General features: G+C 47.5%; 1 protein-coding gene across 1 annotated transcript in view; it reads left to right on the top strand.

Annotated features, from left to right (window-relative positions):
• Nucleotides 1–14,872, top strand: part of INPP5B (inositol polyphosphate-5-phosphatase B) — a 67,153-nt gene that overhangs the window by 45,431 nt on the left and 6,850 nt on the right. Inside the window, 6 exon segments of the mRNA XM_062191005.1 lie at nucleotides 1,969–2,080; nucleotides 7,535–7,644; nucleotides 8,569–8,704; nucleotides 11,003–11,113; nucleotides 12,270–12,432; nucleotides 13,600–13,835. Coding sequence (XP_062046989.1) covers nucleotides 1,969–2,080; nucleotides 7,535–7,644; nucleotides 8,569–8,704; nucleotides 11,003–11,113; nucleotides 12,270–12,432; nucleotides 13,600–13,835 — 868 coding nt within the window.

The raw sequence follows: 14,872 nt of genomic DNA, 5'->3' as shown, positions 1-14,872 counted from the left end.
TCTTTCTCTTTCTCTTTTCCTTTCTTTCCTTTTCTTTCTTTTTCTTCTTTTTTAAAGATTTATTTATTTATTTATTTGAAAGAGTTACAGATAGAAGGGGAGAGTCAAAATCTTCCATCAGCTGATGTACTTGACAAATGGCTGCAGTGGCCAGGGTTGGGCCAGGCGGAAGTCAGAAGTCTGGAACTTCTTCCTGGTCTCACACTTGGGTGTAGGGGCCCAAATACTTGGTCCATCTTCTGCTGCTTTTCCCAGGCGCATTAGCAGGGAGCTGGATCAGAAGTGGAGCAGCCGGGATTTGAACCAGCACCCATACGGTTAATGGTATGATGGCATTTGCAGGTGGCAGCTTTACCTGCTACACCAGAATGCCAGCCCCATAGACTCTTTCTTAAATATCAGTTGTTCCTAGATAAGTATAAGATTGATTCTGATGTGGGTCCACCTTGATCCAACATTATAGGGAAAGTAACCCAAGAGCTAGTGTCTTAAGCCCAATTTTTAGAAGTATGCTTTAGGATCTTACAGATCTGTTCCTTTCAGAACACATGTAATTAACAGTGCTACCATGCTTATTTGCCTTCACTTGGTCATTTTCCCCTTTTTATTCAACTTTATTTTATTTATCTAAAACTTGGTATTTCTATGAATTCAAAGCCTTCAAATGTCAGACTTACAGTAGCGGTTGAAGCTTATGCCATTTCCTTCATATAGAAAAAGCCACCGCCGGGGCTGTGGTGCCTGCCAGGGAGGAAGCAGACGTGCCTCTTGTCCTGCCGCTGCACGGAGCTATCTCAGGCTCGTTGGTGTTCTGGGTGGCTTTTCTTCCCAGGACCGTGGCAGGGGCTGTATCTGACAAGCCGGCTCTTCCATTCTGCAGCGTCCTAGTTGGAGTGATTGTGACTTGTGGGTCAGTTTGTTTGCTTTTTGCTGTGGATACATTGGGTTTGGGACACAGAGACTGCTGTGTAGCTTCTCTGATGCCATGGTTGTCGGCTTCAGATAGAGAAGTGTTAGACTTAATGAGATGCGTGATGTCATCAGAAAGGTTTCAGTTCACTCTTTCCCAATAAATAAATGAAGTCATGCTTGGCGGGAGAGGATAAAAAGAGCCAGCCGGTGCTGTGGTGGTGGCTCAAGCCAGGCTCCGCTGGAAAGGTTGAGCTTTGTCTCCGAGGAACCCCGCTCTACGAACAAGGGCTGAGCGTATGGTGGACTGGAGTGGAGGCAGTCACATACTGTCCGGTTTGGGGTCCCTGAGTAGTCGACATCCCCAGTCATTGATGATTTTTGCCTCTCCCAGCAAAGAGGTAAATTGCTATCTTGGTTTTAGATCTTACTAGACTATCCTTCCAGCCACACAAGGCATAAATAGTGAAGGAGAACTCAAGGCTATTTACAATGAGCTTGGACCGAGATAATTATTTATTCATTATTATTATTTTTTGACAGGCAGAGTTAGACAGTGAGAGAGAGAGAGACAGAGACAAAGGTCTTCCTTCCATTGGTTCACCCCCAAATGGCCGCTACGGCCAGTGCGCTGTGCCGATCCGAAGCCAGGAGCCAGGTGCTTCTCCTGGTCTCCCATGCGGGTGCAGGGCTCAGGCGCCTGGGCCATCCTCCACTGCTTTACCAGGCCACAGCAGAGAGCTGGACTGGAAAAGGAGCAACCAGGATGGGATCCGGCGCCCCGACCAGGACTAGAACCCGGGTGCTGGCACTGCAGGCGGAGGATTAGCCTAGTGAGCCGCGGTGCTGGCCATGGACCAAGATAATTGAGTAAGCAGCGTATGGACATGGTGTTCAATGGGATGGCAAGAAAGGAAGAAATTTCCCGAGCAGCCAAGTCACAAGCCATCCCAGCTCCCCAGAGGCTGAGCCTCAGGGGCCTGCAGAGTGTCCTAGAGGGGATGGGTCAGAGTCCTCCCTCACCCCCCAACCTGTTACCTTTGTGCTCTGTCCTCACAGTGTGATCTTGTGGCTGGGGGACCTCAACTACAGGATAGAAGAGTTGGATGTGGAAAAGGTGAAAAAGCTCATCGAAGAGAAGGCCTTTCAAACCCTGTATGCCTATGATCAGGTACAGATGGCTACCAGGCAGCCACTGGCCCCTGCGAGGGCGGAGCAAACCTGGCTCCCCACGCACAGCCCCTTCTTCCTTGCCTTGGGAGGACCTGACGCTCCACCGTTTCTTCGTTTCGTCTGTGTCTCCCTGGCGCCTCGTTGTCTCACGTTGGCTCTTTCCTGTGCCACCTGGTCTTCTCTGGGGGGGACAGCTTGTTCTCTGTCTGACTCTCGTTGTCATTCATTTATTCCCGAGGTGTGAAGTTGGGGCTAAAAGGGTGCTGAGCCTCTCTGGAGAAAGTCTATTTCAGATGGTTTAGCGGTGTGTTGTAGAATGAGCCTCCTGCTCCCGGGCCACACTGGCAGCTCTTCCTGCGTGGCTCTTCACTTCCCGCAGGAATCAGCTCTGTAACCTGCGGTTCTCCATCGTTTGTCTCAGCGCCTCTTTCTTTCCCAGAGCATTAGCGAGTCACAGTAGAAGAGAAATCTGTTTCATCTGATTGACTTCCGGGTTTCAGTGGTCAGAGTTCTGGATGATAAAGTCTTTTTTTTTTTTTTTTTAATATTTATTTATTTGAAAGGTAGGCCGGCGCCGTGGCTCAACAGGCTAATCCTCCGCCTTGCGGCACCAGCACACCGGGTTCTAGTCCCGGTCGGGGCGCCGGATTCTGTCCCGGTTGCCCCTCTTCCAGGCCAGCTCTCTGCTGTGGCCCGGGAGTGCAGTGGAGGATGGCCCAGGTGCTTGGGCCCTGCACCCGCATGGGAGACCTGGAGAAGTACCTGGCTCCTGCCTTTGGATCAGCACGGTGTGCCGGCCGCAGCGGCCATTGGAGGGTGAACCAAAGGCAAAGGAAGACCTTTCTCTCTGTCTCTCTCTCTCTCACTGTCCACTCTGCCTGTCCCCCCCCAAAAAAAAAATTTATTTGAAAGGCAGAGCTCAGAGAGGCAGAGGCAGAAAGAGAGAGAAGTCTTCCATTTGCTAGTCCACTCCCTAGATGGCCACGATGGCTGGAGCTAGGCCGATCCGAAGCCAGGAGCATCTTCCAGGTCTCCCATGTGGGTGCAGGGGCCAAAGGACTTGGGCCATCTTCCACTGCTTTCTCAGGCTGTAGCAGAGAGTTGGATCAGAAGTGGAGCAGTTGAGACTCGAACTGGCACCCATATGGGATGCTGACACTGCCGGGGGTGGCTTTATCCGCTACGTCACAGCAATGGCCCCTAAAGTCTTTTTTTTTTTTAAAAATATGTAGCACATTCTTTAATAATCTAAGTATTGTCATTAGTCTAAATCTTTCTCTCTCTCTTGCGTTTTTTTTTTTTTTTTGCCAGTGCAGATTACTTGAAGAAAAAAATCGTTATGTTTTTCTTTATGGTATAATTGTTGGCCCATTTTTTTTTTTTTTTTGGACAGGCAGAGTGGACAGTAAGAGAGAGAGAAAGAAAGGTCTTCCTTTTCCGTTGGTTCACCCCCTAAATGGCTGCTATGGCTGGTGTGCTGCAGCCGGCACACCGTGCCCATCCAAAGCCAGGAGCCATGTACTTCTCCTGGTCTCCCATGGGGTGCAGGGCCCAAGCACTTGGGCCATCCTCCACTGTACTCCCGGGCCACAGCAGAGAGCTGGACTGGAAGAGAAGCGACCGGGACAGAATCCGGAGTCCCGACCGGGACTAGAACCCAGGGTGTCGGCTCCGCAGGCGGAGGATTAGCCTATTGAGCCGCAGTTTTTTCTTTCTAAGTCGTTTTCTTAGTAAATTGCTTTTATTCTACTTGATCCTCACATTAGCATTAACCTAGTCTGTTCTAGCTCTGTTTGCATCTTCTTATTTTCCTCATACTTTCATACTTATCTTCACTTGTCTTGTTGTCCAATTTTTCCTAAAGCAATGGTACCATTCTGTGTGCTTATCTGCTTCCATGGTCTTGTTTCTGTTTTTGTTTGTTTGTTTAGAATTTACTTATTTGCAAGGTGGAGCAACAGAGAGACAGAAAGGGAGCTTTTCCATCTGCTGGTTCACTCCCCAGCTGCTAGGGCTGGGCCAGCCCAAGCCCGGAACAGGAATTTTGTCCATCTCTCCCACAGGGGTGGCAGGGACTCAAGCACTTGAGCCATCATCTGCTGCCTCCCAGGTGCATTAGCAGGAAGCTGGATCAGAAGTGGAGTAGCCAGGATGGGAAGCAGGCACTCTAGTGTGGAATGCTGGTTTCCCAAGTGGTGACTTAACCCTCTGCACCACATTCCTGCCCCTCCAGTGTGTTTTGTTTTGTTTTAAGTCTAATGATCATTTTGTTTTTAAGGTTTATTTATTGGGGCCTGCACTGTGGTGTAGTGGGTAAAGCTGCCGCCTACAGTGCTGGCATCGCATTTGGGCACCGGTTCAAGTCCTGGTTGTTCCACTTCCGATCCGGCTCTCTGCTATGGCCTGGGAGAGCAGTAAAAAGATGGCCCAAGTCCTTGGGCCCTTGTACCCATGTGGGAGACCTGGAGGAAGCTCCTGGCTCCTGCTTTCGGATTGGCACAGCTCCAGCCATTGCGGCCAGCTAGGGAGTGGACCAGTGGATGGAAGACTTCTCTCTTTCTCTGCCTCTCCTTCTCTCTCTGTGTAACTCTGAATTTCAAGTGAATAAATAAATCTTTTAAAAAGAGATTTATTTATTTATTTGAAAGGCAGAGGTGGAGAGAGAAAGAGAGAGAGAGATCTTCCAGATGGCCGCAATGGCCAGAGCTGCTGCGATCCAAAGCGAGGAGCCAGGAGCTTCTTTCAGGTCTCCCATGCAGGTGCAGGGGCCCAAGGACTTGGGCCATCTTCTACTGCTTTCCCAGGCCACAGCAGAGAGCCAGATCAGAAATGGAGCAGCTGGGGCTAAAACTGGAACCCACATGGTTTGCCGGCACTGCAGGAGGCGCTTTACCCACTACGCCACAGTGCAGGCCCCTCCGGTGTTTTTTTTTTTTTTTTTTTTTTTTTTTTTAAGATTTATTTATTTGAAAGAGTCCCACCTGTTTGTTCACTCCCCAGTTGGTTGCAATGGTCGGAGCTGTGCCGATCTGAAGTCATGAGCCAGGAGCTTCTTCTGGGTCTCCCACACAGGTGTAGGGGCCCAAGGACTTGAGCCATCTTCTACTGCTTTCCCAGGCCATAGCAGAGGGCTGGAATGGAAGTGGAGCAGCCAGGACTCGAACTGGCACCCCTATAGGATGCCGGCACTGCAGGTGGCAGCCCCCCTCTAGTTGGTTTTAAAGACTATGTGTACCCATTGAGGAAGCATCAGCTTCCATTCATACCTGTTTTGTTTTCTTCTTGTTGCTTTTTGTTTGATAGTGTCTTAAACAAGTCCTTTATAGGAAATTGGCAAATATGAGGGTTCTTCAAAAAGTTTGTGGGAAATGGACATTACAGGATAAATTTATTTTTTATGTAAAATAATTTTGAAATCTGTACATACAAGGCCTTCAAAAAGTTAATAAAAATGCATATTATGCTCATATCCCATATTGGAGTGCTTACTTCATGTTGCAGCTCCTCTGCTTCCAATCAGTTTCTTGTAGTGTGTTCCCTGGAAGGCAGTAGGTGATGGCTCAAGTACTTGGGCCCTTGCCACCCATGTGGTTCTGAATGGAGTTCCTGGATCTTGGCTGCAGCCTTGCCCAGCCCTGGCTATTACAAACATTTGCAGAGGGAGCCAGTGGATCGAAGATCTCTGTCTCTTTGTGTCTGTCTTTCAAATAAAATGAAAAAAGTTTAAATGCATATTATGAAAACACTGGCAGAAATAAAAAAAAATTTGCTTTAAAATAAGCTTATTTTTAATTTATTTCCCCATAAACTGAAAAAAAATTTTTTTAGTTTATTTTAAAGGCAGAAACAGACAGAGACAGACATTTTCCAACTACTGGTTCATTCCCCATATGCTCACAGCAAGGCGGGGCTAGGCTGGGCTGAAGAGGGGAGCCAGGAGCTCATTCCAGGTCTGCCATTTGGGTGGCTGGAACCCAATCACCTGCTGCCCTCTACTGTGCACATTAGCAGGAAGCTGAAATTGGAAGTGGAGTTGAGACCTCAACCCCGGCACTCCAGTATGGGATGCAGGTGCCCCAAGCCGTGTCCTATCCACTGTGCCAACTGCACCATGCCATGAACATTTGAAATGCTTTTGTGGCATTCCCTGGATAGCTGACCAACCTCCAGCATGAGAGCTGACAGCTCTTCAGCAGTCTACCCAGGACCAACCCTGGTGCTCTAGGGAAGAGACAAGAGCACGGCTTTTCTCTCTTCTAAGAGCATGATTTGGAAGGAACTCCTAGAATCAATACTAGAGGAAGGAAGTTAGCTGCTCTCATAATGTGCCAGACACTAAGTTGACAGTTAACCTTTCTAATGACCCTCCAAGGTAAACGCTATCACAAATTCAAAATGTGCAGGTGGAGAGCTTCCCTCAGTTCACATAACTAACTTGACAACACAGCTCTTATCTGTCTGTATATTTGGAGCAACTGTGCTACATGGATGAAGGACTTGACACCGGAAAGGGACAAACTATGCTGAGTGGCACTTAGTCCTCTTAGGCACGTTTCAGTAAGATGGGACACAGGCCCCTCTTACACAGAGCCTTTTTAAAAAAAAATTTTTCTTGGGACCAGCACTGTGGCTCACTTGGTTAATCCTCTGCCTGCAGTGCCAGCATCCCATATGGGCGCCGGGTTCTAGTCCTGGTTGCTCCTCTTCCAGTCCAGCTCTGTGCTGTGGCCCAGGAAGGCAGTGGAGGATGGCACAAGTGCTTGGACCCATGCACTCACATGGGAGACCAGGAAGAAGCACCTGGCTCCTGCCTTCAGATCGACGCAGCGCCAGCCGTGGCGGCCATTTGGGGAGTAAACCAACGGAAGGAAGACCTTTCTCTCTGTCTTTCTCTCTCACTTTCTGTAACTCTGTCAAATAAATAAAAAAATTTTTTTCTTTATTTATTTATTAGAGAGGCAGAGGCAGAGAGAGAGAGAGGTCTTCCATCCCCTGGTTCGCTCCCCAAGTAGCCATAATGACTGGAGCTGGGCTGATCCAAAGCCAGGAGCTTCCTCCGGGTCTCCCATGCAGGTGCAAGGGCCCAAGGACTTGGGCCATCTTCCACTGCTTTCCCAGGCCACAGCAGAGAGCCAGATCAGAAGAGGAGCAGCCAGGACTCGAACTGGCACCCATATGGAATGCCGGCACTGCAGGCGATGGCTTTACCCACTATGCCACAGTGCCGGCCCCTTACACAGAGCTGGTGGGAGCATGGGAAGCTTGTGCCTCTGCCTCGGATTTGATTAACTGAGATCTTATGGGAGATCTTATGGGAGATCTTACGGGAGAGCTTTCTTGTGATGCCTGTCCTTTTGGAACAGGGTTTGGGTTCTAGATTCATTTCCTTTTCTCTGCTGTCAAGATTTGATCTTTTTATTCTGAGATTTTTTTCTCTCCTCTTTCTGTATAGCTGAAAATTCAGGTGGCTGCAAAGGCTGTCTTCGAGGGCTTCACAGAAGGGGAGCTCACCTTCCAGCCTACCTATAAGTACGATACTGGCTCTGACAACTGGGACACCAGGTAAGGTCAGAGGTTGCTCAGGGAGTTGAGCAGATGGAAACTCAGAAACTCTGGGAAGCCACTGTGCCGCAAGATCTGCTCCTTTAATAATTCTTGATATTGATTTACTTTCCAGCTCTGCTTAGGGTAATGAGATATTCCAGCTGACTTACCTTGTACTTGATTATTACATAGAAGTTAATATTTTTATTAGTGTTTACCTTGTTCTATATATTATTCATTACCTTTTACTTGTTTATTTCAATCCTCTCAACAACCTTGAGCTGGTATGATTATTATCATCTTTGTATTATATCAGAGATGAGAGGCATAGAAAAATTAAAGAACTTCCGAAGCCGGCAGCAGTATAGGCAAGATTTAAACCAAGGCAATAGGAATTTGATCTTTTTAAAAGACACTTATTGATTTATTTGAAAGGCAGAGTGATGGGGGGAGAGAGCAAGAGAGATCTTCTATCCACCATATCACTCCCCAAGTGCCTGCAGCTCCATCCGGGTCTCCCTTATAGGTGGTGGGGCCCACATACTTGATCTGCTGCATTTCCAGGCACGTTAGGGGGAAGCTGGATCAAAAGTGGGCAGCTAGGACTGGAGCAGGCACTCTGATATGGATGCAGGTATACCCCAAGCAAGGGCTTAAAATGCTGCACCACAAAGCACTTACATTTCTACCTGTCTTCTAGCCCTCGCAGGAGGGTAACGAGCGGAGACTCAGACTTAACCCTTGGGCTTTGAGCTTTCATAGTTGTTTCGAATGATGCTCCCTGGATATCCCCTGGTAGGCCCGAATCGCTCCTGCTGCCTCAGATCTCTGGGTTGCATGGACATGAGGGCTCTGCCTTATCATTTCCCACCTAATCCAGGGAACCAGGCCGTGGGCACTGCTGTTTCTGTGACTGCTGCCACTGTGAACTTTGCATTTCAGCGAGAAGTGTCGAGCCCCTGCCTGGTGCGACCGGATCCTCTGGAAAGGGAAGAACATCACTCAGCTGAGTTATCAGAGCCACATGGCCCTGAAGACCAGTGACCACAAGCCTGTCAGCTCGGTGTTTGACATCGGGGTAGGTGGGCGGCTGGTGCCCCTTCTCAACGTTCCGCAAGGAGTCAGTTCTCACACCAAGGTTACTTTATGTCTTTCTGGTCTCCTCCTCTCCTGTTGCCCTGAGTATGAGGAGGCTCCCTGTACACATTGTTTTAGTTTAAACTTAATTAGCAATTATTTTCACATACTTGTGTGTGTCTCCACATCCGTAGAAGGATCATTTTGCCTTTGGACTATATCTTTCGAGACTCTGACACATTTACCAATGAGTATATCAGGGTTCTGTATTCAACCTAGAGGATATCTTTCCTTTTCTGTGAAAGAGATTGTGGTGTTTGTATGTTGTTCTGAGGCCATCTTTTTTGTCCTCATTAAATATGTCTCAAGAGATGTTTCCATGTCTGTAAAAGTAGTGCTTCCCCATCATTTTGTGCAAAGTATTCCATAGTGTGGATGAACCATGATCTGTATGTCAATCATTTGTTTCCACAATTTTGCCATTGTACACAGTGCTACAGGGACCATCCATTACATCTATCTTTGTGTACCAGTGTATTCTACAGAATGATACTCATAAAGGTAAAGTTAGTGGTCAAAGAAAAATATGTTTTATTTCATTTATTTTTTTAAAGATTTATTTATTTATTTGAAAGAGTTAGGAGAGAGAGAGAGATTGATCTGCCATCTGCTGGTTCACTTCCCAGATGGCTACAAAGGTCAGGGCTGAGCCAGGCCAAAACCAGGATCCAGGAGCTTCATCCAGATCTCCCATGTGGGTTGCAGGGCACAAACACTTTGGCCATCTTCTGCTGTTTTTTGCAGGTGATTAGCAGGGGGCTGGGTTGGAAGAGGAGCAGCCAGGACATGAACTGGAGCTCATGTGGGATGCCGGCATCACAGGTGGCAGCTTTAACTGCTACTCTGCAATGCTGGCCATAAGAGAGTGCTCCCATCTGCTGGTTCACTCCCCAAATGTCTGCAATGGTCAGGAGATTGGGCCAAAGCCAGGAGCTAAGAATACAATGCAGGTCTTCCATGTGGGTGGCAGGTCCCCACTTACTTGAGCCAACACCACTGCTATAAGTCTGCACTGGCAGAAGGCTAGAGTCAGGAGCCCATGATATTGATATTGAACCCAGGCACTCTCACATGGGACATGGGCATCTTAACCACTAGGTTAAATACCAACTCTTGCACTATTTTTTAATTCTGCTTTTTTGAAGTCCCTTCATATAAACTTATTTTCCCATACACTTTCCACTATTGGATCTAATTAATCTGTTACTTTTTTTTAAGGTTTATATATTTATTCAAAAGTCAGAGTTACACAGAGAGAGGAGAGGCAGAGAGAGAGAGAGAGAGAGGTCTTCCATCCGCTGGTCCACTCCCCAGATGGCCGTAATGGCTGGAGCTGTGCCTATCCAAAGCTAGGAGCCAGGAGCTTCTTCCGGGTCTTCCACGTGGGTGTAGGGGCCCAAGGACTTGGACCATCTTCCACTGCTTTCTCAGGCCATAGCAGAGAGCTGGATCAGAAGTCGAGCAGTCGGGTCTTGAACCAGCGTTCATATGGGATGCCGGCACTTCAGGCCAGGGAGTTAACCCGCTGCACCACTGCACCAGCAATCTTTTAAATTTTTTGTCAACCCAAATGAGGGGGAAAAAAAAGATGCTTCATTGTTTTAGATGACATTTCCCCGATTGCTAGTGAGGTCCAATTTCTTTCCATCGTTTATTTTGTGTTTCATCTTTGGTGACTTTGTTTCTATCAATTTCAAATTCCTAACAGAGTGGGTAGAAGTGTGTGAGAATCTATGAGGGTAAGAGTCATTTGAGAAGAGTCTAATGGGTATTATAATTAAAGTCTTGGAAACATTTTAAAAATGTATTTATAACTCAAAATACAGAAGGGAGAACCAGACAGAAATCTTTGTGACTGGGTTTAAATGAAGCCTGAGAGACACTGCTCTCCATCGGAGCCCTAGAAATGCTGCTCCTTACGGGCCTGTTGGTGGTAGCAAGCAAAATAGCTAGGCACTGAGCATCCTCCTGCCCTGGGCCTGGGCCCCCCAGAACTGACTGCCAGCAGCACCTGCGCTCCCATGTCCCTTTTCTGTTCATCAGGAAGCAGTTGGCTTTGCCACAAGCAGTGCCTCTGGGCAAGCTTTCTGAATGTTGCTCATTGTTGTTTGCTTATTTAATCTATTCAGCCTTCACTTGCTGTTTTGCTATCACCTTTATCTCCCAGTGCTATGAATGCCTTCTCTACTGAAAAAAGGGAAATGGGGCAAAGGTCCTCAGTCCACTGTTTCCCTTCCAGGTGAGGGTCATCAATGAAGAGCTTTATCGGAAGACTCTGGAGGAAATTGTTCGCTCCCTGGATAAAATGGAAAATGCCAACATCCCCTCTGTATCCCTCTCTAAGAGAGAGGTAGGAAAGACATGCTAAGAATATTAGCCCTGAGCGTTTCCACTTCTGGAATTTAAATCTCTCTGTTCTCCTAGAGCTCAGAATTCCTGGAGGCACCTATCCACTACTGGACTGTAGTCCTCCGTGATAGGCTGCTGCCAGATAAAGCGAGGGTGGAGAGGGGTGGTTGGTGTGGATTGTGCACAGATTCTGATCTTCTAAGTCAGTTGATCCAAAATGTGTTTAGTTTGATTTTACAATGATTGGTATGTATTTTTGCAATGGATTTATCTTCCTACTGAGGCATTGCTATCAGATTAAGTTGATCCTGAATCGTATGGATAAGCTTGAGTTGATGAGATGGGAGGCAGCACAGAAAAGTGATAAGCAGTAGAAGTTAAGTCTAAAGGTTGTTCATGGAAGACCCAAGCTTAGATCCTTCAAAGTCCACAGTACCACACAGTCACATCAAATCAGGGTATATAGTGAAGCACTTTTATTTTTTAAATATTTATTTGTATAATTAAAAAGCAGAGTGACAGAGATTTTCTGTCTGCTGGTTCACTCCTCAGACAGCCACCATGGCCAGGGCTGGGCTACAGCAAAGCCAAGAGACTGGAACTCCATCCTGGTCTCCCATAGGGTGACAGGGTTCCCAGTACTTAGGCCATGATCTGCTGTTTGTTAACAGGGAGCTGGGTTGGAAGCAAAACAGTCAGGACTTGAACCTGCACTCTGATGTGGAGTGCCAGCATCACAAGCAGCGGTTTAACACTCTGGGCCACAACGCTGGCCCCTTGAAAAGTGTTTTTAAAGCCCTACATATCCAGTTACTTAAGGATAAGCTTGACCTTCATGTTTAGAACTTATGAAGGGCATTTCGGAAATAGTTATTGGTTATAACAGATAAAAATGTCAACTCCTTCAGGAAATTCACTTTTTTTTTATTAAGAAAAAAAAAGCCTTGAGTTCTTGGAGTTTTGTGGGTTTTGAGTTGAATGCAGATCATTGGTGTAGTTAGTGATAGCGTGGCCTCCCAGGTAAATACTTAAAGCAGAAAGATTTCAAAGAGATGGTCCTTCATTTTCTTTGCATGGCAGGGATTGTCCGGTTGGGGTGGCTGGGCAGGTGGCGGAGCAGAGAGCCCTGTTTCTGACTAGTCTGGGCTTGTCCCCAGTTCTGTTTCCAGAATGTGAAATACATGCAATTGCAAGTAGAATCCTTTACAATTCATAATGGACAAGTGCCCTGCCAGTTTGAATTCATCAACAAGCCTGATGAAGACTCTTATTGTAAGCGGTGGCTAAGTGCCAGCCCCAGCAAGGGTTTCCTCCTGCCAGGTAAGGCCTTCGTCCCCAGGCTCCCGGTGTCTGGTTTGGGGAATGCCCTCTCCTGCCTTTACTCGTTTTTCTAAAATAAACATTTTACTACTAAGTGCTTTCATCTTTTCTTGAAACTTTTTTAAAGGTTCCACCACTGAACCCACCCATAAATAAAATACACACTCATGAGGACTGTCAATTTAGTTTCAGAGGTAGATTCATTTATGTGTCCCATAATTCTATAGGAAGAGAAAACATTAGATTGCTGTAAGCAAGCCTGCTGCTAAAGAAACTATTTCCTTAGTCCCTCCACTGTCACTAGTGCCCAGGCATCTGGTCTTAACGGAAAAAGACAATGGGATAGCAACCCAGAAATTATATCTGGCCTGGAAGGGACCATGTGCACCATTCTCCTGATGTCTCCTGTGTGTGCTGTGTGGCAGAGGAGTAAGGGAGTTTTGTGGACAACTGATAGACTGATAACTGATTTTGTTTCCATGGCATTGGGTCATCAGATATCTTCATCTTACGTGGCTCAGGGAAGACTTTTTTGATGGGCAGAGTGGATAGTGAGAGAGAGAGACAGAGAGAAAGGTCTTCCTTTTTGCCATTGGTTCACCCTCCAATGGCCGCCCCGGCCGGCACATCTTGCTGATCCAAAGCCAGGAGCCAGGTGCCTCTCCCGGTCTCCCATGCGGGTGCAGGGCCCAAGGACTTGAGCCATCCTCCACTGCCTTCCCGGGCCATAGCAGAGAGCTGGCCTGGAAGAGGGGCAACCGGGATAGAATCTGGTGCCCCGACCGGGACTAGAACCCGGTGTGCCGGCGCCGCAAGGTAGAGGATTAGCCTGTTAAGCCACGGCACCGGCCCAGGGAAGACTCTTTGATTGGTGTCATTGCCTTGTGTTAACATTTCTGGCTTGTGCTGTACTACTGAATTACCTGAACTTTTTAGTATTTACCTAGTCAAGTGTTTTTGTTTATTGTTTTCATCTTTCCATTCGGTATATCAGCTCCTTGGCCTTGTATCTCCTAAGTGCTGAGCACGTAGATACTTGTGAGTTAGCCGACTCCTTTTATTTCCACGTCCTAACCCCTAGTGCCATATCATCTTCCCTCCCATCTTCTTTTCCCCTTTCCTCTTGGCTTCCCCCTAACCAAGACTGCTTTTTTGATTTTTCTGCAGATTCTGACATTGAGATTGAGTTGGAGCTCTTTGTGAATAAGACCACAGCTACAAAGCTCAACTCCGGTGAAGACAAAATTGAGGACATTCTGGTTTTGCACTTGGAAAGGGGAAAGGATTACTTTCTGTCTGTGTCTGGGAACTACCTGCCCAGCTGTTTCGGGTCTCCCATTCATACGTTGTGCCACATGAGGGAGCCGATCCTAGACCTGCCACTTGAGACTGTTAGTCAGCTGGTAAGTGACATGTCACACGGAAACAACTATTACTGTGCGGCAGCTGCTCAAGCCAGTCCAGCAAGGTCCCCCTGTGGATACCCCTCCCAGGGACTCAAGAATTGTCAGCCCTCCAGGGCCTGCTTCTGTATCAGTTATATGTTGGTATGTAACACACCACCCTGGAATTTTTACGTGGACAAGTTGAAAGCCCATTGGAAATGTGAACCTGAAGTCAAGGAAATGGCACGGCATTAGAATGGTGGATCAGTGAAGGGGCAGTATTTCAAACCATGGGCAGTTTACTTAAGGGAGAAGTAGGAGTTATATTGAGAGTGTAAAGGGGAGAAAGAGAAAGAGGAACCAGAACAGATCACAGTTGTCCGAGAGATGGGTGGAAGGCAGTGCTGTGGAAGCTGAGGGAAGAATGTCAACAAGTGCGACTGTTCCTTCGTGACCCCACAGAGGAACAAGGCCAAAACGCAGCCGTCAGCTCGGCTGGTTGTGCAGTTGTTCACGCCACGAGAAGCCTTTCATTTGTGCGCGGGGGGCTGAAGACAAAATTGAGTGATGAGGAAGTGAGTGGGTGATGACAAAACAATGAGTTGTTGTTTCTCAAAACTCTATGGGTTTCTCCTGCTGGTCTTAACCTAGGCTCACTCGTGCCATTGTCATCAGCTGGCAGCCGTATGGCCAGAAGGGTCAAGGTGGCCTTCCTCTCACATCTTGGTTTTAGCCACTGTTTGGGCCACCCTCCACAGGGGCTCACGTCACTCAGTAGGCTAGCTCAGGCTTCTTTCTGTATGTGGTGGTCAGAGCACGAGAGCAGAAGCCGTAAGACCATTTGTAGCAATGACTCCAAAACTCACATGGTGCCACTTCTGCCATGTACTGGTCACAGTGCGTGTAAAGCCAGATTGCGGGGGTGGGGGAGGACTCCACTTCTTGATGGAAAGAGCTGCAAAATGTTGTGCCTGTGTTTTCAGTCTTTATACGTAGTGCGTGACATAGTCCATTTGCGCCGCAATAGCAGAATCTCGTAGGTGTGTGACTTACAA

Source organism: Lepus europaeus, chromosome 5 (genome assembly GCF_033115175.1).
Source record: "Lepus europaeus isolate LE1 chromosome 5, mLepTim1.pri, whole genome shotgun sequence".
In the NCBI taxonomy this organism is placed as follows: Eukaryota; Metazoa; Chordata; class Mammalia; order Lagomorpha; family Leporidae; genus Lepus; species Lepus europaeus.
Note: the sequence above shows the minus strand (reverse complement) of the source record. Positions and strands in the feature narration are given on the sequence as shown.